The sequence below is a fragment of the Suillus bovinus genome, assembly GCF_016758785.1.
Source record: "Suillus bovinus strain UH-Sbo-P2 chromosome Unknown EDB93scaffold_17, whole genome shotgun sequence".
NCBI classification, from domain to species: Eukaryota; Fungi; Basidiomycota; class Agaricomycetes; order Boletales; family Suillaceae; genus Suillus; species Suillus bovinus.
Genome location: NW_024542073.1, coordinates 141,330 through 163,046, shown reverse-complemented (window position 1 = coordinate 163,046; position 21,717 = coordinate 141,330). Strand labels below are relative to the sequence as shown.

Below are 21,717 nucleotides of genomic sequence, written 5' to 3'. Positions count from 1 at the left end.
CTTGGTTCACCTTCCTTGTACTGCAAGATATGGAGATCCAATTTATCTGCGATATGATACGGAGTGCCTTCCGATTAAGCTTAGGGCACCGTCCTTTCGTTCCCCGGATACCCGACTCATACCTGGCGTGGATGTCGTACTCCATCCCGCACTGCTTGTTACATTACAAGCAAGAGAGGCACCTTCGCATGTGGGCTATTGATGCCATCACTCGTTTACTCGTCTTTCCACTGCCTCCAAGGGCTGTGATCGTCAACTGCTTGACAGCTGCTGCGCTCATAATCGGCATCCCTCTTGAGGAGGATTGATTCGTCTCGATAGGGGGTGAGTCCTTGGCTTATCCTTTATTCGCCGTGTTGGCTAATGTGTTCTACAGGGATGAGCTCGAATCTATGCTCTTGCAAGTTCTGCAAGGCTTGCAGGATCGAGATCTACAGGCGACGCTGGAACAGGGTTTATCAGTGGCATCGCCAAACGATCAGGAGACTGGTCTCGAAGATGTTGATATCGCAATGCTCTTCCGCCCTCTCTCAGTTCTCATCGAAGTAATTGAGTATCGTCAGCTACTCCGCGACTATAATCTACCTATCTGGGCCCTGCAACTTTGCAGACGTATGGTGCAAAGAGCTAATATCAAACCTCCCTTGAACCCGATTGCTGCGGATCACCAATATCAATGTCTCAGCAACGCCAGAGCTGCACTTCGACTTAGTATCGTTGCCGACGCGGATCTCATGTACAGTGCTGGTGATTACCGCACATTGTGGAAATGCACCGGAGTGGGCATTAACCATGGAAGACGCCGCAGGGAAGACTTTACATGGTTGCTTGATTTCATTGTTCATCACCGAGATACCAAGGACCACCTTGCTTTAGGCGATGCCCTCCAAACCATGAGCAAGGTTGGCGAGGTAGATTGGCCTGAAGATTTGATGCAGGTCTACTACTCGAGCATTTGTGCAGCCATGAGTCTGGACATGCCTGTACAAACACGTTACCCTGGAATGGCAGCGCTTTGCGCAGTCAGGAGAAAGGTGGCGTCAGATTTAACGCCGAGCCTGATGGCCAATCTCTCACTTGCGCTGTTCTCTACCGCTGCTCTCTGCATCGATCCTCCTGTGGATGACCAGCCTTCCGGTACCTTGCCTCTTTCAGAGATTGCGCGATCATGGGGGCGTGACTTATGTTACATTCAAATCATCTTTGCGCTCCAGCAGGCGCGCAAATGGGATGAGTATTTAGCAAAGGACGGGCACCTCGAACGATGTGCTGGGATCGCTGCCACCCTGGTAAACGAGAATCGCAGCGGGCACATGCGAGTGTTGTCTCGGCTGAAAGCAGGACATCTCGCGCTTTACCTCGCAGCCATCCTCGCGGGGGAACAGCACGACACTGCCTTTAGCACAGATGCAGCTGGCATCTCCACACCGACAGATAAAACGAAGATGTACTGGAAACTCATCTGCCAAGCTTGGGCATATGCTTCATCGCAGCGGCTGGATGAGTGTGTCCAACGCGTCGTCCCCATCCTCGTCCAGCACACCCTGCGACATATGAAAGGAGGACAACACAATATGTCGCGCCTCATGAATCAGAAGGGAGCGGTGTTGAAAGTACTGGATGCACTGCGGTCAATATCAAGGGTTGGTGCGGATGATGATCAAATCAATGAATTGACGGAGTTGTTAGAATTGGGGGAGAGGGTGGAGAGAACGACCGAACTTCACGTCGGGAGCTGATGTATAGGGTGCATATCTTGACAAGCGCATGTGTCGCATTAAGTATTGTATCATTCGCTTGGAGATACTATTCTTATGGACCGAGTTGTGATAAAATTATTATTATTTGAATCATATAGGACAATTTCCACACCAGGCAGCCCGTTTGGGATGAGATGGAATTTTCCATATGGAAGGTTTCCGTCTTTGAGCCCGCGTTGCTTTCCACTTGGATGATTGAATTTACTAGGAGCGTGGTCTGAAGAAACGATGGTGAACGATCCGTTCTTGACCCCAGCCCAAATGGCATCTTGGTCGGACTTGTCCTCTCGAATTAGAGGCGAGCATATGCACTTCGCGCCTGTGTATCATAGTCCGTAAGGCAATGAACAAAAGTGCAGAGGTTTCATCACCTTCAAAGTCTCCCTTTCGCATCGAGTCAGCGAGAAGGAACATGTACTGGGGACATGTTTCACCGTAGATAGGAAGCAGCCTCATTTGTGCGTCTCGGATGTGTTTCGTGGCAAGCCCACCAGATATGTGTACGAGCAGAATTGGCGTATCCATGAGTTCAGCTAAACAAATGACGCGGTTCTATTACATGTCATTATCAGTTCAAACCAAGCATAGAAGAAGCTCACCGTAGCCTCAGCCTCCACGATCAGAGGTCGAGATGCACCATGGTGGTAAGGATGCGTCATGAGCTTCTGTTCCAGATGCTGTGTCATCCAGTCGATAACATCGGCATTCTCGGCGTGCACCATCGTAGTGATACCGAGTTTCCGGGCGGAATACATGACATCGAGAATTTGATAATCCTGAAGCCTCAATGGCTTATATGTATATACAGCTTCACACTCGTAATTCCGTACTCATTGACCATCCAGGGGAATTCATCTTCGATGATTTGGGGTGTCGGATTGGAAATGATGACGTGGAAAGCGTAGTCACAGTAGGACTGGTCCTTGGCGAGCTTGTGATAGTCTTCGATGACAGCAATGATGCTCTCATCCTTCGCACTGCGCGTGCCCGTATTGAACGTGTCACCGACAAAGTTTTCGGGATCAGGGACAACCCCATTCGTAACAATAGAGTGATCAATGCCCACACCTACGGTGCCTTCGTAAAACTACTGAGCATCGACTCCTCCAAAGTCCCTTCAGCGTCAATCTCTTGAGCGCTGGGTGCGGCTGGAAGACGAGGACCAACAGCGATGATGGTTCCATCCTGACATAGGTAGCGACGCATGAGTAAAATTTGAACACGATGGCAGGTGGAATTCGTACTTTAACTCCAATATCACAAGACTCCCAAATGTCCGAGGCAGTCACAATGGTGCCATTACGAACGACGAGATCGAAATCCATGACAGGTATCGATGAAAGCTCCAAGCATGTTTCACGAGAAACAACAGAGATAAATACTCTCCTGGAGATAACAAGAAGACCACATGAACGTCATTTTACCTTTATCTTCCAGAAGCAAGGTCTCGTGCTGAGAAGTACTCATCGGTGACTGTAGCTGATTTTAGCAGGGCCAGACACAGTCATGCAATTGATCAAAGTGTCGTGCTCCATCCTCCTCACCAGTCATTGCAGACTCTCCTGTACCCCCCAAAACATGCCCGTACCCCTTCTCCCCCTTATGGTCAAACTGCACCATGAAATACGGAAGATTCGGCACCATCGCGCGTCTGAACCCCCCAGGCCGCATGGAGAAATCGATAAGCTTCTTATGTATTGACCACTCTGCTTCAGATACGAGAACGCTCTCCTTGAAGTACGTTGGGATGTCATCATACTTGTCCCATGGAAGCGGTATACACTCGATGCAGGTATGCTACAGAATCAGTCACGGCTTAGTTGGAAGGAAAAAGGCTTCTTCATCTGTCGACAGCGTGATAGCGAACGCTCAGCTGGTCACTCGAGGTGAGTCTTGGTTTTCAATTACGCAAGAACAAATCAACAACTAACATACATGAATTCTGAAACTCGTGAGCCCTTGATTCTCAATGCTGGCATAATCAGTAGATGAACGGTTCCACTGCGAACAGGAATGAGAATGCAAAGGATCATGCACGCAGTCTGACAGTAGCACTCACAGTCACAATCATCATCTGGATTGAAGCGTTCCACTGGCATGTGAGGGTCTAAACGGCCAATGCCACGATCTTGTTTTATATTTGCACGGGCATGCGAATCAACCCATCCACCAAGGTTGGTGTCTTCGTCGACATAGCACCCAATGGGCGGATGAAATTCTCCTCTTTTGCCAATAGAGTGGTCGATGACGCGTTTCACCAACAAAAAGTCGTAATCTTCTTCAGCTTCATTCGGTTCAATATCTTTCAATGCTGTAAAGTCGCTCCCGATGATGATGCGGGCGGGCAATTGCGCCTTGCCGCTCTTATTCTCCGTAGGAGGGAAATAGTATACCGCTCGGCTACTTGCACTGTGCGGGAGAAAAAAAGGCTTTCGAGGTGTCCATACGGGCTGTAGGTCCTCCTCAGCCATATATTCTGTTGTACTAAACAATGGAATGCGGTAAACTTGCAGTGACTTTCTACTGCAACTGAAGTAGAGATCCTTTGATGTCCAAGTGAGCGTGAATGGCATCTTTGATACATGCAGTCGTGTGGTTTGGCCTAACGCTAGCTTCATGTGATGGATCTGCTGAGGGGGTGACCTGGCAGTCTTTCTCTGGGAGAGACGGTATGTGCACGCGATGAGAGCTAGTTTGATGGGAGGCAGGGGTTCTGAATCCTTCAATTCTGGAGCCTGCCCTTGTGCCTCAAGAGTGGCAATATGCAAAAATTTACCACATTCAGAAAAATGGATTTTCATGAAGACACGACCCGCTGATATTGGTCATCAGCATCCATCGATTGCTCCAACTTTTATCGGACTTACTGTGGGGAGTTGATGGCTGCAGCTGCCAGGTAAAGTACTTTTTGGCCAAGTAATTCACAAACAGGATGTCGCCATCGGCAAGTGGCCAGACAATCAGGGACTTTATGGGGTGGAAGACAGGCGGAGAAGCAAACAGTCTACACTTGATTGGCCGCCTCAGGCGGAAGAGACGAATGCACGATTGAGTGTCAAATACGGTGATGGTTGCTTGAGCCTTTCGCTTCTTTGCGCGTTTACTCGAGAGTCTCTCCCAGTTGTTTCGTTCCTTGTTGCAAAAGAAACTATGGCCGAACACTTCGGATGGGATGGGAACATCTTCATCTTCGTCAGAGCTACTTTCTAAATCCTCTTCGTATTCGGAAATGTCATTGCAGTCCTCCGAGTCGGTATCAATTGCAACACCGAAACCATTGATATCAAAGGAACGACAGCTCTCGTAGTCGGTGTCTGTGTCTTCGCTACCAACATGATTGGTCCATGAAGAGAGCGTATTGTCTTCAAATTCGAAATAAGTCGAGGAATCGGTGCAGCCTTCATTTGTGCTCTCGTTTCCTGAATCTTCCGACTCAGTTTCGCCTTCGAACTCATCTTCTGAATCTGATACGGCCTCTATGGAACTGTCTTCATCTTCTGAATCCTCATCCCTTTCTACCCGTAGATTTTCATTGGCACTTTTATCTCGGTCATCGTCTTCATCACGTGCACTGTCTGCTTTGTTCTGGCTCACTTTGAGATCTCTTTTGGAGATTTTCACCCGGGAAGTGAGAACGAGGAACTGACGACGACGTGCAAACTCCTCGATGTAGGTGGAACGCAGATTGCACCGAAAGTATTGCGCAGGAATGGCGACAAATGTGCCGTTATTGGCTCGCCTGTACAGCTGGGTGCCAATCCGGAGGGTTTGACAATCTGGTCCAAAAGCAGCTGGCGCAGCCTTCCCTGTCTGTAAGGCAGGGTCGGTTACAGACTTCGTGTACAAGTCCCAGTTGCAACTACGGGCGGTGATTTGTATAGTCTGCTTGTTCTGGAGTTTTGGAGGGTGCTCTTTAGATAGATACCAGCTCTCGCAAGAGCATTCGAGGATGGATGTTTTGTTGACACAAGCTTCTGGCCTCGATACCCTAGAGATTGACTTCAGCGATCATATGGTAGAAAAACATATTGACTGACTGTATCCGTAATACCATGATTTCGTCTCCTGCCTCACTGACCGCATCAAAAACATACTGGACTCCATCAGGATCGACATCCGTTTGGAAAGCAAAACTTGTGCATTTGGCGTCCAACCGAGACAGGAAATTGCTCGGACCAAGAGCTCCGAACCATATGCGATCCAATTGTCCGATGTATGGCAGTATTTCGCATGTCTTTTCCCCACCGCACTGCTCGCAGCTGAGGAAATATATCCACTCGCGTAAAAATCGGCAGTAGTCTGTCCAGAGCTTTTGACCAGGACCGGTTTCAGCTCGTGCAAACCAAAACGGGACTTGCCGAACATATGTGTTGAAGCCATCGCCCTTGTTGGGACGGGAGAGGAACGAAAATTGTGCCTCTACCCATAGGCTCTGGACCTGCATGCAGGTCCGAAAGTTGGGAGAAGTGATGAAGGAATCAACACTACCAATGTCCGCAATAGTGACGTCGTCAAGGTGCTTGTCCCAGTACTTTGCTGCGTACAAAAGCAAAGGGTGACGATCCACTGGGTCACCCACCGCGTCAAGCCACTTTCCCTTCCGTCTGACTAGTAGGCCAGAATATCGAGATTGACACAGGTAACGTAAACAAGCACGAGCCGGCCACTCAGCACTAATGAGAAAATCTGAGGAATTGTCGCACAGGATGTTCGGATGGTCCACAAGAAAGTCGCGCAGGGTGGAATGTAAGATATGACAGGTATACTGCTCCTCAGTGCAAGAATCATCTGTTCTATTCATGTTGATGAATTCGATGAAGGGTTGGACTATGGTACGTATGCTGTTGATATTGGGCTTGGCCTTGTGCTGGAATTCTTCGTAGGGCTCACTCTCCAAGCACCATACAGCCTCGGTAAGTTCTTCCAATCGCAAAGGACGTCGGGCAAAAATAACAAGTGAAAAAACTTTGCTGCGCAGTTGTATGTTCAGCATCACAGACAGTCGGTAGAGTAAATGACCAACATACCAAGCTAGTGGGCGCGAGAGCCTCTCTATACGCTCGAAGAATCTGCGATAATACTCTGTCAGAGTCTCTGGGAGCGCTTTGAGATGTTCTTCCACCCTGGCGGTCGACCAACACTCTCCGAGGGCATCTATCATGAGCTTTGCCCAAATAAAACTACACTCGGCACGACTTTTCAGCGTCTCTAGGATACAAGCTTGCTCAGAAGGACTCGACCATGGCCAAAGCTTGGAAACCTGTTCTGATAAGTACAAAGCGATATCGCTCCTCACGTAGCCATCAATATCGAGGCTATGGCACCCCTGGAGTTCCTTGGTAATGCAGTCCTGGCGCTGGCTACTACACCAGACACGAACTCTGGTAGGAGAATCGCCTGCGAGCTTGGCGAGAAAATGAAGCACTAATACAGCATCATCCCACGAACTCTTCGTCGTCATCTCTTCGTCCAGACCATCGAAAAAGAAGTAGATCCTCGAATATCCCTCGATTAACATCTTGATGACGTTTTGAACCCTTTCGAGGAGAGATTCGGGTGCGTGTATAATTTTCTGCAGGCGCTGGCGGTATTGGAGGAGGAGTTGTGTTGCGAGAATAGACAATGTCTGCTCTGGAGAAAGATGTTGCGCAAGGTCATAAAAGTGATAAATCACTACATTTGATCCTGAATTTTTGGCTAGGAATTCGATGGCGCTCGAACACAGGGTCGATTTCCCGGATCCAGGCAGGCCATAGATCCACAACATCGGTGATGATTTGGGATTGTTCTGCCATTGGAGAAATTTGTCATTGGAAAACAGCCATTGGCAGGTGATTTGGCTACGGCCAAGTAAGTTCTTCTCTTGCCGTACGAAACACTGATTGTCCAAAGATTTTGGTGACAGCCAATCCAAGACTGTGTCCAGGTGTGCTTCATCCAACTCCCGCTGAAACCGGCGGTGATCTTCTGCCCTGATCCAATCTTCTTCCGCCTCCCGCCGGGCTACTTCATTCACCTGACGGTCCTCCCCCAACTCTTGGTCATAAAGCAGGTTGGCGCATGCCTTGATCTTCACAACGTCCTCACATATATCACTTACGATGCCTCCCAACTTCTTTGTGCTAAAAGGTGTCCCGAACTTTGGTCCTAAGCCTACTGTCAGATCAAGCTTGGTTGGCATTACATTATAAACTTCGATCTGACCTGACCTGGTGCATTCTTTATCAACTCTATGCCAGAAGCGGATAACATTGATGTAAGCATTGCAGAGGATCGTCTGCGTTTCTTGTTTTTTTCGGTACAGATCGCCATAGCTAGCAATATTCTCTAGATGATCACTGAGATAGGCCAACTCGCAGCGGATGGTTTCAAAGAGTCTCGCGAATTGATCAAGGCTCTGAAAAAAAAAGTTGAGCGATGAGCCTCAGTAAAATTCATGTTCGACTAGGAATTGGCACTTGCATTGAGAGCAACCTTGAGACAGCCCCAGACGATCGATGTGATCGGATTCAGGGGGGCTGAAACAAGATGGTCAATATCCAGGAGGGCATTCACGACGGGCAGTGAATTGACTTAATGCATCCACGACACCGGTGAAGCCAGTCAGGGCATTCATGAATGGGAGCAGATACATATGAACCATCTTCCGGGATTGTTTCTGATCATTCTGACTCTCCACCTCTGCAATAGCTTCATTTATGGCTGTAACAGGATCACGCCATTCCGAGGCAAACTTGGAGCATTCCTCGATGAATTTGACCTTTTTGGTCTGAGATGAGTTGATGGTTGTGCAATACTCCTCCCAGGCCTGTTCGAAGGGAGTTTTCCTTGAGACAGAAGAGTTCGGTTGGAACATTGGTGTACGAAACCTGGACCATGGATAAGTCAGCTAAATAATGTATCCTGATACAATCCACTTTCAATGTATCATTCTAACAGTACTTATCGCCTCATGCGAATTCACAAAGGCTCGCGTCTAATAAGTGTTAGAAAATTACCGCACCAAATGATAGCTCCGAATCAGACATCCATGGCCATGCCATTGCCGCTTAGTACTGCCACTGCCACCTTTTCTGACTCTTGGCCAGGCAGTTACTCGGCACGCACGTGTCACTTTCACAGTCTTCTTAAACCTTCCAGGTCTCATTACTCTTCTGGAATACACAGAACATGCGAAGTAGGTCCAGACGGGCCTTCGACTGGAACCAGGCGCACTGGGAGGCGAATCTCAGATGACCTAAAAACCCATAGCAGATCAGAAATTGCTACCTGCGCCGCCATCCGAAACTCACATGCACACCTATCACTTACCTATCAAATGCTGCTCGATCCTACCTTCAGTGAGAGAATATCAAACTCGCGGTTCCTACATATACCTATAGCAAGAAAAAGGTTGTGGGCATCACATCGTAATAATAGCCCGACCCTGTCGGTAGTCAGGTTGTGTGATATCAAGTCTGGCTGCGCGGGCTCATGCTGATGAGTCGTTTTTTGGCATCAGCTGGCAGCTGCACACACTGTCTGCGTGTATTACAAATGTCATTCATCTAAGGGCATTTGGTGTTACGTCCATTCTTCTGATTTGGGGTGGACCCTGTTCCATCCTGCTACTGTGACGACTTTCGAAGTTTAGGGCTATGCAATTGGTATGAACTCACCTTTGGCACTGCACATTTCAAATGTGACGGCGGATGTAAGATGCTTCGCAGTGCACAGGTACCTGACATGTGGTCTTCCTCTCATCATGCATAAAGGCACACTGTTGTTCTCAATCCACAAGACGTTGCCATAATTTTCTATATCATGTCTAGTATGGAGCCTGGCGCAGGAACAACAACGCTGCCCCTGGAGGCACGAATTGCTCGTTATGACCAGTAGTGAGTTCTTCTGTATCATCCCAGTTCTTCGTGTCAATCTTCGTTACAGTTTCGATCCGTGAGCATGTCCAGAGCGGAATTTTCAGCATTTGAACTTGATGATTCTTTCAGACGATTCTCAACAACTGTCTACAAAAAGACGAACACAAACAAACACTCAAAGCACCTCAAGAGACTAGATCAAAAGCAACCAGTCCTCGTCATCCGACGAGTCATGGGCAGTAATGGCCGACACACAAAGACTGAAATTGACATCCGAGGTCAAGAACTTTGCGAGGTACTCATGAAGATACATCAAGGTGTGGAGGGTTTAGATCTCTTGCGAAGTCCCCCCGTCGTAAGTTACACATCGAGTCAAATATTCTAACCTCGCAATGCAATTCTCATTATGTATTTCAGTGTGACCTGAAGCTGCTTTTTTTCTCTTTCAACGAGCTCAAGGAACAACTAGAATTGGAGAAGTCGAAAAGCACGCCAAACACTCTGCTAATTTCTGAAATCGAAGTGGCCCTTCACTTTATCTGGGAAGAACACAAAACCACCTTCGCCGACTATCAGTCATTGACGAGACACGGGTCCATCACCTTTGATTTGCTTTGGACATTGTTTCGTCATGGCACCCTAGTCTTCAACCGCCACGAGTTCACTGAGCAGGATCACATTCTCCGAACTACGCGCTTTGAGATCATGAAAACAAATGAAGGAATCTTTGCTGCAATCCATTGTCATGTGATCACTGACAATGGCAAGCATTTTGGAATTGCTAACCAAAGGTTTCTGATCCCGTCGTTCGAAGGAGAGCGAAAGATACAAAGCCTGTCTATTTTTCCTCTCTCCATCCACTCAAATGAATGCGAGATTCGCAAATTTGCTGCCAAACGAGGTCGCAAATTTGCAAGCTTGCAATGCCAAACTTATGGTGAGATTTCCGGGATGGCTGCCTGTGTCAACGACCATTCCATGGACAACCATAGGGACCTTCGAAAGTGCAAGGTGAGCACTAACCAGTCCTGATTAATATTATGGCCTATAATAAATCAATGCAGGCGCACGGGCGCGTCATGATCGATCCTTGCGCATTTCGTACGGTTCGGCCTGACTCTAGTCTCAATGTCCCGGTTTCTACCCCGTTGAAGCGAGCAGAACTTGAGGAAGAGCAATACATGATCTGCACTCCTGTTGTTATAGGCTTTTGCTTCGCAACAAAGCAGTGGGGTACGATATTTTTTCAGCTTGGTTTCCGCACATTACTACAATAAACTTATGTCTTTCAGGTGGATTTGCTCTTGACTGCCTGCGGGACGTGTCCTGGTCATCTGACCCTTTCAGTTATCTGGTCCTGGACGACGAACACAAGAAATTGATTCGTGCATTAGTGGAGCAGCACGCGCGTGGGTCAACCTTTCATGACTTCGTGCGAGGAACAGGTCTTGTCGGATTGCTTGCAGGGCCACCTGGATGTGGCAAGACACTTACAGTGGAAGCAGCGGCAGAGGTATTTCTCGATGTTGCTCATGATTTCAGCCACCCTCACTATTTTCGGTCAGGTGGTAAAGCGTCCCTTGTATTGTATTTCAGCGGGCGAATTGGGATCCAGCCCTCAGGGTATAGACAACGCTCTGACTCAGATTTTGGAACTTGCTCAGCGCTGGAAAGCAGTCGTTCTTCTTGACGAGGCAGATGTTTTTCTGTCACAAAGGATGGAGACTGATGTGCCAGAGCGGAATGCCATAGTATCTATTTTTCTACGGCAGCTGGAATACTATCAGGGGATCATGTTTTTGACGACCAACCTTATCTCACGGTGTGATGCTGCATTCGAGAGTACGTGCTTTCGTTTCCTGTACTTTGCGTTCCTCAATAAATCGCAAAACAGGTCGAATCCACTTCACGGTGCACTACCCACCGCTGTCTGATGTCTCGCGGAGGCAGATCTGGAAAACGTTCATTGATAAGACACCGAATGCCTGCCAGTCCTTGGTCAGCGAGGCTGAAATCGATGCCTTGGCCAAGGAAACGCTCAACGGCCGTCAGGTATGTTGATCATTGCTTTCTTGCATTTCATACAGTTGCAAGTAATGATGCAACGGGATTACAGATCAAGAACACTGTGGGAACTGCTGTCTCCCTCTCGTTACATTCGAATACCCCGCTTTCTGTGAAGCACATTCGCACAGTACTTGATTCCATGCAGGATTGGAACAAGGCTCGTGAACACTGCAGCTCTTATTTGCAAGTTGGCGTTCCGGCTGGCACAATGCTCGAAAGATTAACTCATTGCAGTGAGTTTGCCTTCGTTGTATATCCTGGGGATGTTCGGTGTTGATCAGACTTCATCTTAGTTGGGTACAACCTACTTGTTTTTCTTGCATGTCTCTTCTGCTACCTAATGTTCTCAATCTACGAGGACTAGGGAATATCGTCAACGTTACTGTCTGAATATGCCCCAACCATGATTATCTCTGACAGATTAAATCTACGCAAATGATAAAGAAAACATTTTGTTTTCAGTTCACTTGGGTACGAACGCTTAGCGTGGATGGACTGCTCGTTCAATAATAGGATGCCGTAAGTTTAGGACTTGATGGTCAATCTCTATGTGAGGAATTCTCGTTATTGTGGTTTTGCAAGACAGGGAAATCACATAGATCGTCACGGTTGAGGTGGTCATGCGGTGGTATGCCAAATTTTTGCCTGAAATTTAGCAGATAAAACAAAAACGCTCTTCAATCTGCATTCCGTGAAATATATCGGAACCCTATCAGCATCCAATCACGTACAACTGCACAAACAATGGTGAAGCGACAGCACTCACTGGATGTAAGCGGCCATGGAATTAAAAAAACAACGTTAGATGGTGGAGAAAGCAGTGAAGTGCCATATTTTTTAAAGATATGCATGCATCATACCGTATCGTCATAATATCCATGGTGACCACGCGCAGAGCATGCGACAATGCAGGATTAGCAAGTAGAGGTGGATACGAGTTTACTCTTCGTCCTCCTCTTCGTCCTCCTCCTCGCCTTCCTCCTCCTCCTCCTCATCCTCCTTGGCAGCCTCAACGACAGCCGTTGCGATACGGTCCAAATCCCGTTGACCGTCTTGGCTTATCCGTCGTCCACCATTGTCTGTCTGCTCCAAGACACCGATCTTCTCCAGCGATTGACAGACTTTTCTTTGGACAGAAGCAGAGGAGTCGGCGTGGTGTGATGGGCGGTTGCCGCGTCTGTTGCGGCCACCGTGAAGTTTTGCCAATGCACCGATTCCGACGTCTTTGCGGAGGTAGATGTGTCGTGCAACAGCAGCTAATGATGATTACTCTTTAAAATTGATCTCTGATCAAGGTACCTAACACGACGCACCTGCACGGACGTAGTACCAGTCTGGGTCGTAAGGTGCGAGCTCTTTGAAAGAGCCGGTTTTAACGATGTCGACCCATGTAGGGACCTCGAGCTTTCCCGACCGCTTGAGATGGGAAGCATATGCGGTAATGAAGGCTTCGGCGCTGCAAGTAACATTCACAGCTAAATCATGGACCAATTCGACAAAAGTTGATGACATACCTGATATCTCTTACTCCTGGCATGTTGAATAGTGGGAAGTACGACCGTGAATAACCTTGAGGAAAGTAACGCGGAACGTTTCGCGCGACGGTTGGCGGCTTGTGTACGACTCTGAGAAATAGAGTTCAGTACTGAGTTCAAAATCAGCCACCGCTGTGCAGTTTTCAAATTAGTCAGCAAGGTATTTTCGCAACGTTTACGATGAGAAGCAGGTACTTGCTTGAATTCGAATCAATGCGAGCAAACAATTAACAGGCCCGCACACTCGATGCAACAGAAGATTAAGCAGCTCAATATCCTAGTCAACGACATCCCAGAAGATTATCGATCTAGGTGTTTTCGCTCGTCATTCCAATATCTCAGGACACGTTTGAGCGCACGTTGCGTTCGACTGCAGGCGAGAATGTTTGAGCTTCATTTGATCTGACTGGTTGGCTTTTACATGAGCCTCATCGACTATCACAACTTCAAGGAGATGATCAAGTTTTTTTTTGCTTACGTAAACGATATATGCATCTTGTTTCTCATCTAACGTTGTGCACCCACCCACGGTACCATGATCATATCCACTGTCAACAAGGATCTTCCCAGTTTCCCTCCTTTTGCATCGTTACCTCCAGAATTACTCATCGAGATCTTTTCAACTTGCAGCCTCACAGGTGACTGGCATATCCCCCTCACACTATCCAAAGTCTGCCGCTTATGGAGAGACTTGACCATATCGGCACCCTGCATATGGCAGATCATCGTCGTACTAGAATCGAGGCGCACCATGTCCTCCATCCGCACTCAGGCAGAACTATGGGTCGCTCGCTCTTCGCCTCTTCCATTCAATGTAGTCCTCAAGCTGACAGATTTTGAGCGACTGTTACCAATCATGTCTTGCTTCCTTCCCAATCTCGCCCGTTGGATGCGTTGCACTATCACTTATGATGGAAGAACTATCGAGACATCCTTATCCGACCTCACCCTGTCCTCGCCTCGTCGCATACTGCATCATCTCGATATTCATATCAAGACTCCCTTCGAGGACGTCGCAAGTGACGATGAAGATGATGTCATCTTTTTCTCCTGTGGAAGCTCAACATACCGTCACATATCCATGAGAGTAGCGACGACCAAACTGCCCCATGCAGAAATGATTAATCCCCTATTATTCACATCCCTCAACATCTCAGAGGTCGCATTCGAACACTCCATCCGATCACCGGACCTCCTTCAATTTCTTGCCCATTGCCTGAACTTGGAGCACTTATACATCCACGGTTTCTCCAGTGATGACGGCGTTCTTATCGCACCACCCCCTTCCATCGCCCTTCCGCGATTACACACGCTCCTCCTAGACAAGCTTTGCAATCAGCGCAGCATCCTCTCACATCTCCACCTCCCTGCATTGCGAGAGCTACATCTGCGTCACATCAATGTAGACTTCTCACTTGAGCCATACTACGTCTCCGAAGAAGGTGATAGCGACGACGAGTCCCATGACTTTTCCCAGTCCCCACACAGCGACCTTCACACCGGCATGGGTATCCGCAAACTCTTATCGCGCTCACGTCCCCCGCTCGAGATATTAGACATGGATTTATCAGATATGCGTACCAAAGACTTCCGCTGGGTCTTTGGTAAGCTGTCCGACTTGAAACAATTCTCCATCGTCGGGTCAGATATGTCGGATTCAGTGGCTGCGCTGTTCATGCCTTTTGTTGTTAAAGATGGAGATGGGGAACGAATGAGCGTACGCCTGCCGCAGCTTTCTGTTCTCAAGATGTACAGCTGTCAACAGCTCTCGGGGGATGCGCTGGTAAGGGCCCTAAGTGCACGCGTCCACTATACGGATCATGCAACACCAGATGCTACGCTGGCAACGGTGGTCATCTCAGGCTGCAATAATTTTACTGCGGGTAATGCTCAAGAGTTGTCCTGGGATTTGCATGATCGTCTTCATGTATCGTGATGCTGTCTTTGATTTGGAATGGGATTGTTAGGGATTTTTATGCTCTATCGCACATAGACATATTTATACTGTATTTGCTCTGTTCTGTATTACTATTAAGGCTTTGATACTAGACGATTATCGGAAGAAGTTTCGACTTCCCTTGGTCGAAGACTAGAAGTATGTAATATAGAGTTGATATCATCGTTCCACCAAAAAAAGGTATATGATCTAACCAGTCATTCCGTTATGGTCCAACAGACTAATCGAAGGAGGCACAAAGAGCACGCCGCCCAATCTATCTGGCTAGCGTCTCATTTCTATGTCGCTATTAGTGTGAACCCATGATTCAACAAAGCACCTCACCTAACAGGGAAAACAATTCGCTGTCTCTCCGCCGACTCCCTCAACAGACGTCGAATATCCACAACGTTCTCGTAGTTGGCCCTCCACACATTATCTCCATCGTGCTCACCCCAATGGAAAGTATGGAACGTACCCACCTCGTATCCCACCTCCCACTTTTGCCTCACAAAAGACGCATTGAATGGCGGCTGATATATCCACCACTTGCCATCCCACAATCAGTCAGGATACACGTAAAAACACGCCAAGGCTCACATGGTCCACAAAGAGAATGGGCTCATGGCGAGGCGCGACCAAGTGCAGTGTTGTGGGTGCAGCAATCTCGAGGAAGCAAGTCGTTTCAAGGAACAGGCTCAATACTTCCATGAATATCCTGCGGTGCCGCCCTGGGATGTACATCGTATCTGCAGAACCTCCAATGAGGCGCGTTTCACCATTTGTAAATGCAGCGAGGCGTTCTCTCAAGTGCACGGGCACTTTCCGGAAAGCTTTCATGCAGACCCCGACTCCCACATGTGGATCGCTATAGATGTGCGATGGCTATCAGATAAGCGCAGCGAAACACTTTGAGAATCAACCCACCCCCACCTGCCAAGAGATAATCAGAAACATCGATGAGAGTTTGTCAGAATATCACGTACCACCAGTCAGATCCCCATCCCCTCCAGGTCTCTGTGAGATTGATGGACGGATCCGGTGATACATTGACAGGGGGAGCATGCAGGCCGAGGCTGGGGCTATTATCCTGTGCAGGGTTAAAAACAGGCAGGCCCCATGGTGAATGGTACCAAAAGAGTTCCTGGTCAAACTTCTCCAATCGTGGAATATTCAGCAGAGTATCAAACGGCGCCCATAGGTACCCATCATAACAGTCTTGCTCCTGGAGAGCGGTATACAACATATGATGAGCCATCTGTGACTTATGAGCACCAGGTACGTCAATTAAAATGCTTGGAGTACACACGCGTCCTGCCATCTTATAATATGACGGATCAGTTAGATCCTCATCGGAATGGTACGAGTCTACAAAGACATCGTACGAGTGATCAAAGCCGGAATCTTCGCGGGAGGCGGGTCCGATGTAGAGAATCTAACATCAAGTATGTGAACCCGACCAAAAAGCTTGGTCGCACAGCGCTCACATTTGGAAAATAATCAGAATATACTTCTCGGTGGTAATCTAGGTTGGCACCATAACGAGCGTGGCTGAAGAAGACTATTAGCAGGATGTTATTGAAGTGGTCGTAATTTTCTAGTGTCTTCCTATGCGAATGAAACGTTAAAGGCCGGCGGTGACAATCGCCTGGCTTGGGCTCCAACCCTGAGGTGAAGCCCCACTGCAATTTCGGGGCGCGTGATGTCCATTCGTTCACATGCGACATTGCGAATGATACGCAGAATAGATATCCGACCAATACCACTGCAAATACAACCGGGTAGCGATGCTTGGTTTTTTGTATCAGTCCAAGAGTAGGTCGTATGTAGAGTAAACCTACCCGAGTCACACATTCAGATCCAACATCTTCTTCCGTGGTCTGTCTTATATTAAAGACATATACGCCCGCTGCTGTCAATGTGAGAAGAGATCCTATGATCACACCTGGCTCGTTGAGGAAACCTGCAGTCAGCAAGAAAAAGACAACGGTCGAGGCCAGCGCAGTCAGGATACTTTCTAGAATGACATCGTAATCTGCTAGCCTAAGCATGAGGCACGCAGGAAACACAAAGTACTCACAATATATAACATAGAGTGCCGATATGTCTCGACCGGCCTCTGATAAACATGACAGAGCCAATGCAATTAGATCCGCGTGCGATCCAAAACTACGACTTCTAGTGCCAAGGAAGGCCACGCTGAAAATATAGACCGATAAATGGGCAATACAGCCGACAGCGAAAATGATCAAGTTGACAGCATCGAAAAATGATGGATGGTGTGATTTGTAGACCTATGCTCACAGCGGGCTCAACTCTGAACTTGAGTCCAAGTGTGAAGCCTTATGACTTACAATATCAACCAAGGTATCAGATAACGAAATGCTGAGCGCAGAGGCCAACAATGAGAGGTATTGCAAATCAATCGACCGGTTAATGAGACCGCTCTAAGTAGAATTAGAAAGGGCTTGACTGCTGATAGTAGTTACCTTACCCGAACGATGAATGCCCCGCAAAACTAAGTCTTATCAATGTTCATTGCCATCTGACCAATTTCCTGAAATTACATACCTGTAAAAGAGCAGCGTACCACAGTTGTGGAGTATACGTTCTGCAAAAGAACGCGTACAGCACAAATAGCGAGCAGAGACTCGCCGCGGGGATTACGAGGTATGGCGCGAGTCGATCGATGTGTTCTCTACTTTTAGAAATCTATCAGAAACATGAACTAGTCGTAATTTCTCCAGGATGAACGAATGCGCCAGACATACCACATAGGCCCGAATCGCGTACAGTGTGGAAATGCCAAGAATGGACAAAGTCGAGCGCATGCCACAAAGACTCGGCCAGTCAGGCCTTAACCGAGGATAGAGTCTTTGTGTCAGCTCAGTGAGTCGGGCCATCCTGGGAGTAAAAGACTCGTGACTGCCCTCGAGTGGGATATTAATATTGCTCAAAGGCTGATCTTCGTTGTCATGTCCGCAAGAACCGTAGCAGAAGTAATTTTGTCTCGAGAAGTATAGAACGAATGCAACGAATAGTTTGACAACTTCGGTGAAAGCGAGACGGATGTGGATGTGGACAGGAGTTTCCGACTTGTTATGGGCAATCAAAATTTCGGATGAGACCCAGAAAACGAAAAACACAATCTAGTAACGATAAGCTGAGTGGTGTTGAGCATGATCTCAGATGGTAGTGACTGACTGGAAGAAGTGTTTTATTCTGCCAAAGATTGTAGTGAAGCGAAAACAACTGCATGGGCGGCAAGCGAGGAAGGACCAGCATGATCTGTGTTTTGCCACCCGGCGTGTGCTGTCGCAGTAATTAGAATTATGCGTGATGACGAGGATCTAGTGTGATGCTAATAGACCAGAAAGAACGACATGCGGTAGCACCAGCGAGTTCACAGTTCAAGATGTGGTTTGAGGTTTGCAAGAGTTATCAAGGTAGAAACGAATTGGTCGGTTCGCAATTGGCATGCAAATTCTGACCTGCAAGAGTGTGAACTTGGAGTCCGCAGTCTACGCTAACTTCTACATTGTGAGCTATAGAACTGTAATACACGATGATCAACGAAGGTGGCTAAAGATGGGCATGGGCGTTTATCAGAAGATGCTTCGGTCGCAAATGCCCGAGCAAGACCTACGTGTTACATAAATCGTACATTTTGACATCTATGGGATTGGGAATAAAGATGGTTCATAATACACAGTAAAATCGATACACAGCGTTAGTGACTGTTGACGCTATTGATGCCACCGGCATCATTAAGCTTCGATTACTTCGCGCCGTTAGCCAGAAGCTCCAAGCCTTTGGCATTTTGAGAAATCAACTCTCGGCGAGCGCGAACACCTTCACGCAAACGATCAAGAGCGGGAACAGTCATGTCCCAAGACAGACAAGCATCAGTTACTGACTGACCATATTTGAGGCCAGTAGGACCACTCGACGGTAAATCTTGCCGTCCCTCGACGAGGTTAGACTCGAGCATGACACCCATGATGAACGCTGACGTGTCCTGACTCGCCAGTTGTTGTGCCTAAATGAACAGTAAATAACAATAGATAAAAGTCGGGGAATGCTCACAATATCTTCTACAACTTCAATCTGCTTACGATGTTGTTTTTGGCTGTTTCCGTGACTGCAGTCAACCTGAATTTGGACCATATCAGCGATACTGAGATCCTGAGTATGACACCTTAAAATCACCATGATTTTGCAAGGAAGACCAGCTTTGGAAAGCTTCTCGCCACAGTCGCGGACGTATTCTGCGGCATAATTAGGGCCTTTAGAGCCACCACGCAAGATTACATGGGTGTCTGGGTTGCCCTACCAAAATTACTCGCTGCGGAAGCGTTAAAAAGGTAAAGTTGCCATACCTCGGTTTCAATGATACTGCTAAGGCCTTCTTTGCCCACACTGAGGAAGACATGGCCACTTCGAGAAGCACGACATGCATCTATCGCAATGCCAACGGATCCGTCGGTCGAATTTTTGAATCCGGTGGGCATCGATAGTGCAGAGGTCAGCTCTCGGTGCACTTGAGATTCCGTGGTGCGGGCGCCAATAGCTCCCCAGGATACCAAATCGGCGGTGTACTGAGGCGAAATTGTATCGAGGAACTCGCAACCAGCAGGCATACCGAGTTTAGCAATATCTAAAAGGAGGGTGCGTGCGATGCGCAGGCCTTTGTTGATTTGGAAACTACAATTCATATCGCTATTTCCTCATTATCAGCACTCGTTGATCGCAAACAATCAGAAAAAAACTTACGGATCATTAATCAAACCTTTCCATCCAATAGTCGTTCGAGGTTTTTCAAAATACACACGCATAACGATGTGCAAGTCATCCTTAGCCACGTCCGCATAGGCTTTGAGTAGCTTGGCATATTCAATCGCCGCACCCACGTCGTGGACCGAGCAGGGGCTGATGACCGCGAGTCAGTCAAGACTTAACTGCGCATAATAAATACATACCCAACCACTACCATCAGCCGATCATCGTCGCCCTTGAGTATATTTTCAGTTGTCCGACGTCCCTCGAGGACGGTGTTCGCAGCAAGAAAAGTCCTGAGCGTACGTTAGAATATCATCATCGAAAAGTAGAAGCACGCACAAAGGAAGGTCTTCCTGCAGAATTTGAGGCGGAATCAATGGACGCGTCGCTTTAACGCGATGATTCTCAAGCCGTTGAAGTGCTTCTTTGAAAGAAAGCGCCATTGAGAGATCTAATTGAAAATAAGGTGAATAGGTATCTGTTGAAGATGAGCAAGAATACAGAGCCTACCGTTTTCTGGCATTGGACGTTGTTTGCGGAATCAATACTACTTGTCAGGTTATCTTGTAAGAATTGCGATGAGCTTAAAGGGACAAGCTCCTTGGATGGTGAATGAGGAAGAGATCTCCAAGTGGTCGAGTCATGATAAATTTATCGGAAATGCCTAATTTGGATTTCAACGCAAAGAGCCAAGAGGTTGTGGTGAATGTCGGGATTCTGGCCGGTCTGGTGCAAGTCTATGCAGTTTGAAACTCCGTCACGGCACGTATCGGCAGGTGACTGACTTCACTTTTATCTATATCAATCAATTCTGATTCAATCATGGTCGTTCAAGTTGTATTAGAGGGAAGATATTGAGAATTTTGTGTTCAAGTAGTTAGAAATACGAGTTTTGTGAAACTGCCGACTTGTGGGGGCTGCCAGGAAAGGGTAGTAAGGTTTGAGTTTGATCCAGCACCAAAAAAGTAAATTCACACCGGCACGTCGCGTGTCGTCTATTTACACTTTCATATTTTACTTTCGTGCCTCCGTTCAGACAACGCGTTTGCATTATACGGTCCAACATTCTTGTGTCTTTCGTCTTTTCCACCGTCTTCAATCATGGATTTCTCACAGCTAAACTCTGCTGAACAGGCCCATATGACCAAAATTATAGAAAAAAAACAGGTATTGGTTCGTCATGTGCATTTCAGCAGAGTCTGAATCCTGTACTACCCCGTCAGATGCAAGACTTCCTACGTCTATACTCAGGTCTCGTGGAAAGATGCTTCAACTCGTGCTGTAATGACTTCACGAGCAAAGCATTGTCTTCGAAAGAAGTGATAGCCCTTCATACCTATCTTCGCATAGTTCGGTTTTGACTTTTGAGCAGGATCAATGCGTCATGAACTGCGCAGACAAATTTCTGAAGCACTCCGAGCGGGTGGGGCAGCGGTTTGCTGAGTTGAATGCAGGTACGCTTCATCATTGTTTAAGTTGAAATAGATTTATAATCGATCTTCAGACGCCATGGGTCCCAAGCCATGAGAATGAAACCATACAATTTAGTTCGTGTGCTATACAGATGCTATCAAGGTGCTATCATAATTCCATATCTTCATGTTCGATTAGTATGACGGCTTTGTCGCAATCATCGCAAAATCCAACGTGTTTGCTTCTTCATTATAAAACGGACCTGCTGACCTTCACCTATAACGCTTGTTCTCGCCGACGATAGCCCCAACCACTATCTATGTATCCGCGACCCGTTCGATGGTTTCCTCGGCATTCGGTTTATCGTT

At 47.5% G+C, this 21,717-nt stretch overlaps 9 protein-coding genes across 9 annotated transcripts; 4 read left to right on the top strand and 5 right to left on the bottom strand.

Annotated features, from left to right (window-relative positions):
• The first annotated feature begins 243 nt into the window (after window positions 1-243).
• Window positions 244-1,852, top strand: EDB93DRAFT_237165 (uncharacterized protein). Its single transcript, XM_041455809.1, has 2 exons — window positions 244-324; window positions 377-1,852. Exon 2 carries the CDS (start codon window positions 393-395, stop codon window positions 1,737-1,739), a length of 1,347 nt encoding a protein of 448 aa, XP_041309166.1. The 5' UTR covers window positions 244-324; window positions 377-392; the 3' UTR covers window positions 1,740-1,852.
• EDB93DRAFT_1272068 (uncharacterized protein) lies at window positions 1,765-3,085 on the bottom strand (the record flags this gene model as incomplete). The annotated part of the gene is made up of 6 exons (XM_041454349.1): window positions 1,765-2,079; window positions 2,132-2,312; window positions 2,360-2,536; window positions 2,599-2,828; window positions 2,852-2,945; window positions 3,005-3,085. 6 exons carry the CDS (start codon window positions 3,083-3,085, stop codon window positions 1,790-1,792), a joined length of 1,053 nt encoding a protein of 350 aa, XP_041309165.1. The 3' UTR covers window positions 1,765-1,789.
• A 513-nt stretch (window positions 3,086-3,598) lies between these two features.
• EDB93DRAFT_237005 (uncharacterized protein) lies at window positions 3,599-8,795 on the bottom strand. The gene is made up of 9 exons (XM_041455808.1): window positions 8,334-8,795; window positions 8,223-8,278; window positions 7,965-8,157; window positions 6,788-7,913; window positions 5,798-6,730; window positions 4,628-5,748; window positions 3,820-4,575; window positions 3,696-3,761; window positions 3,599-3,633 (listed from the first exon to the last, which is right to left on the bottom strand). Exons 1-8 carry the CDS (start codon window positions 8,614-8,616, stop codon window positions 3,742-3,744), a joined length of 4,488 nt encoding a protein of 1,495 aa, XP_041309164.1. The 5' UTR covers window positions 8,617-8,795; the 3' UTR covers window positions 3,599-3,633; window positions 3,696-3,741.
• Window positions 8,796-9,701: 906 nt separating this feature from the next.
• EDB93DRAFT_1082633 (P-loop containing nucleoside triphosphate hydrolase protein) lies at window positions 9,702-11,680 on the top strand (the record flags this gene model as incomplete). Its single annotated transcript, XM_041445698.1, has 6 exons — window positions 9,702-9,974; window positions 10,037-10,630; window positions 10,684-10,852; window positions 10,912-11,132; window positions 11,185-11,461; window positions 11,514-11,680. The coding sequence occupies 6 exons, from the start codon at window positions 9,702-9,704 to the stop codon at window positions 11,678-11,680; spliced, it is 1,701 nt and encodes a 566-aa protein (XP_041309163.1).
• Window positions 11,681-12,322: 642 nt separating this feature from the next.
• On the bottom strand, window positions 12,323-13,523 carry EDB93DRAFT_236730 (ribosomal protein S19e). The gene is made up of 5 exons (XM_041455806.1): window positions 13,421-13,523; window positions 13,201-13,353; window positions 13,000-13,142; window positions 12,453-12,942; window positions 12,323-12,395 (listed from the first exon to the last, which is right to left on the bottom strand). The coding sequence occupies exons 2-4, from the start codon at window positions 13,221-13,223 to the stop codon at window positions 12,626-12,628; spliced, it is 483 nt and encodes a 160-aa protein (XP_041309162.1). The 5' UTR covers window positions 13,224-13,353; window positions 13,421-13,523; the 3' UTR covers window positions 12,323-12,395; window positions 12,453-12,625.
• On the top strand, window positions 13,524-15,329 carry EDB93DRAFT_236669 (uncharacterized protein). The gene has a single exon (XM_041455805.1). The coding sequence runs from the start codon at window positions 13,757-13,759 to the stop codon at window positions 15,155-15,157; it is 1,401 nt and encodes a 466-aa protein (XP_041309161.1). The 5' UTR covers window positions 13,524-13,756; the 3' UTR covers window positions 15,158-15,329.
• Window positions 15,328-18,335, bottom strand: EDB93DRAFT_236837 (uncharacterized protein). The gene is made up of 12 exons (XM_041455807.1): window positions 17,929-18,335; window positions 17,729-17,869; window positions 17,652-17,675; window positions 17,512-17,604; window positions 17,238-17,451; window positions 16,999-17,192; window positions 16,645-16,947; window positions 16,467-16,592; window positions 16,144-16,415; window positions 16,085-16,090; window positions 15,758-16,025; window positions 15,328-15,705 (listed from the first exon to the last, which is right to left on the bottom strand). The coding sequence occupies exons 1-12, from the start codon at window positions 18,058-18,060 to the stop codon at window positions 15,499-15,501; spliced, it is 1,980 nt and encodes a 659-aa protein (XP_041309160.1). The 5' UTR covers window positions 18,061-18,335; the 3' UTR covers window positions 15,328-15,498.
• Window positions 18,336-18,935: 600 nt separating this feature from the next.
• EDB93DRAFT_1082586 (uncharacterized protein) lies at window positions 18,936-20,379 on the bottom strand (the record flags this gene model as incomplete). Its single annotated transcript, XM_041445693.1, has 7 exons — window positions 18,936-19,196; window positions 19,244-19,309; window positions 19,367-19,486; window positions 19,537-19,876; window positions 19,931-20,086; window positions 20,137-20,229; window positions 20,276-20,379. The coding sequence occupies 7 exons, from the start codon at window positions 20,377-20,379 to the stop codon at window positions 18,936-18,938; spliced, it is 1,140 nt and encodes a 379-aa protein (XP_041309159.1).
• A 658-nt stretch (window positions 20,380-21,037) lies between these two features.
• EDB93DRAFT_1239834 (Tim10/DDP family zinc finger protein) lies at window positions 21,038-21,463 on the top strand (the record flags this gene model as incomplete). The annotated part of the gene is made up of 4 exons (XM_041451685.1): window positions 21,038-21,103; window positions 21,160-21,255; window positions 21,309-21,390; window positions 21,441-21,463. The coding sequence occupies 4 exons, from the start codon at window positions 21,038-21,040 to the stop codon at window positions 21,461-21,463; spliced, it is 267 nt and encodes an 88-aa protein (XP_041309158.1).
• Between the last annotated feature and the right edge of the window lie 254 nt (window positions 21,464-21,717).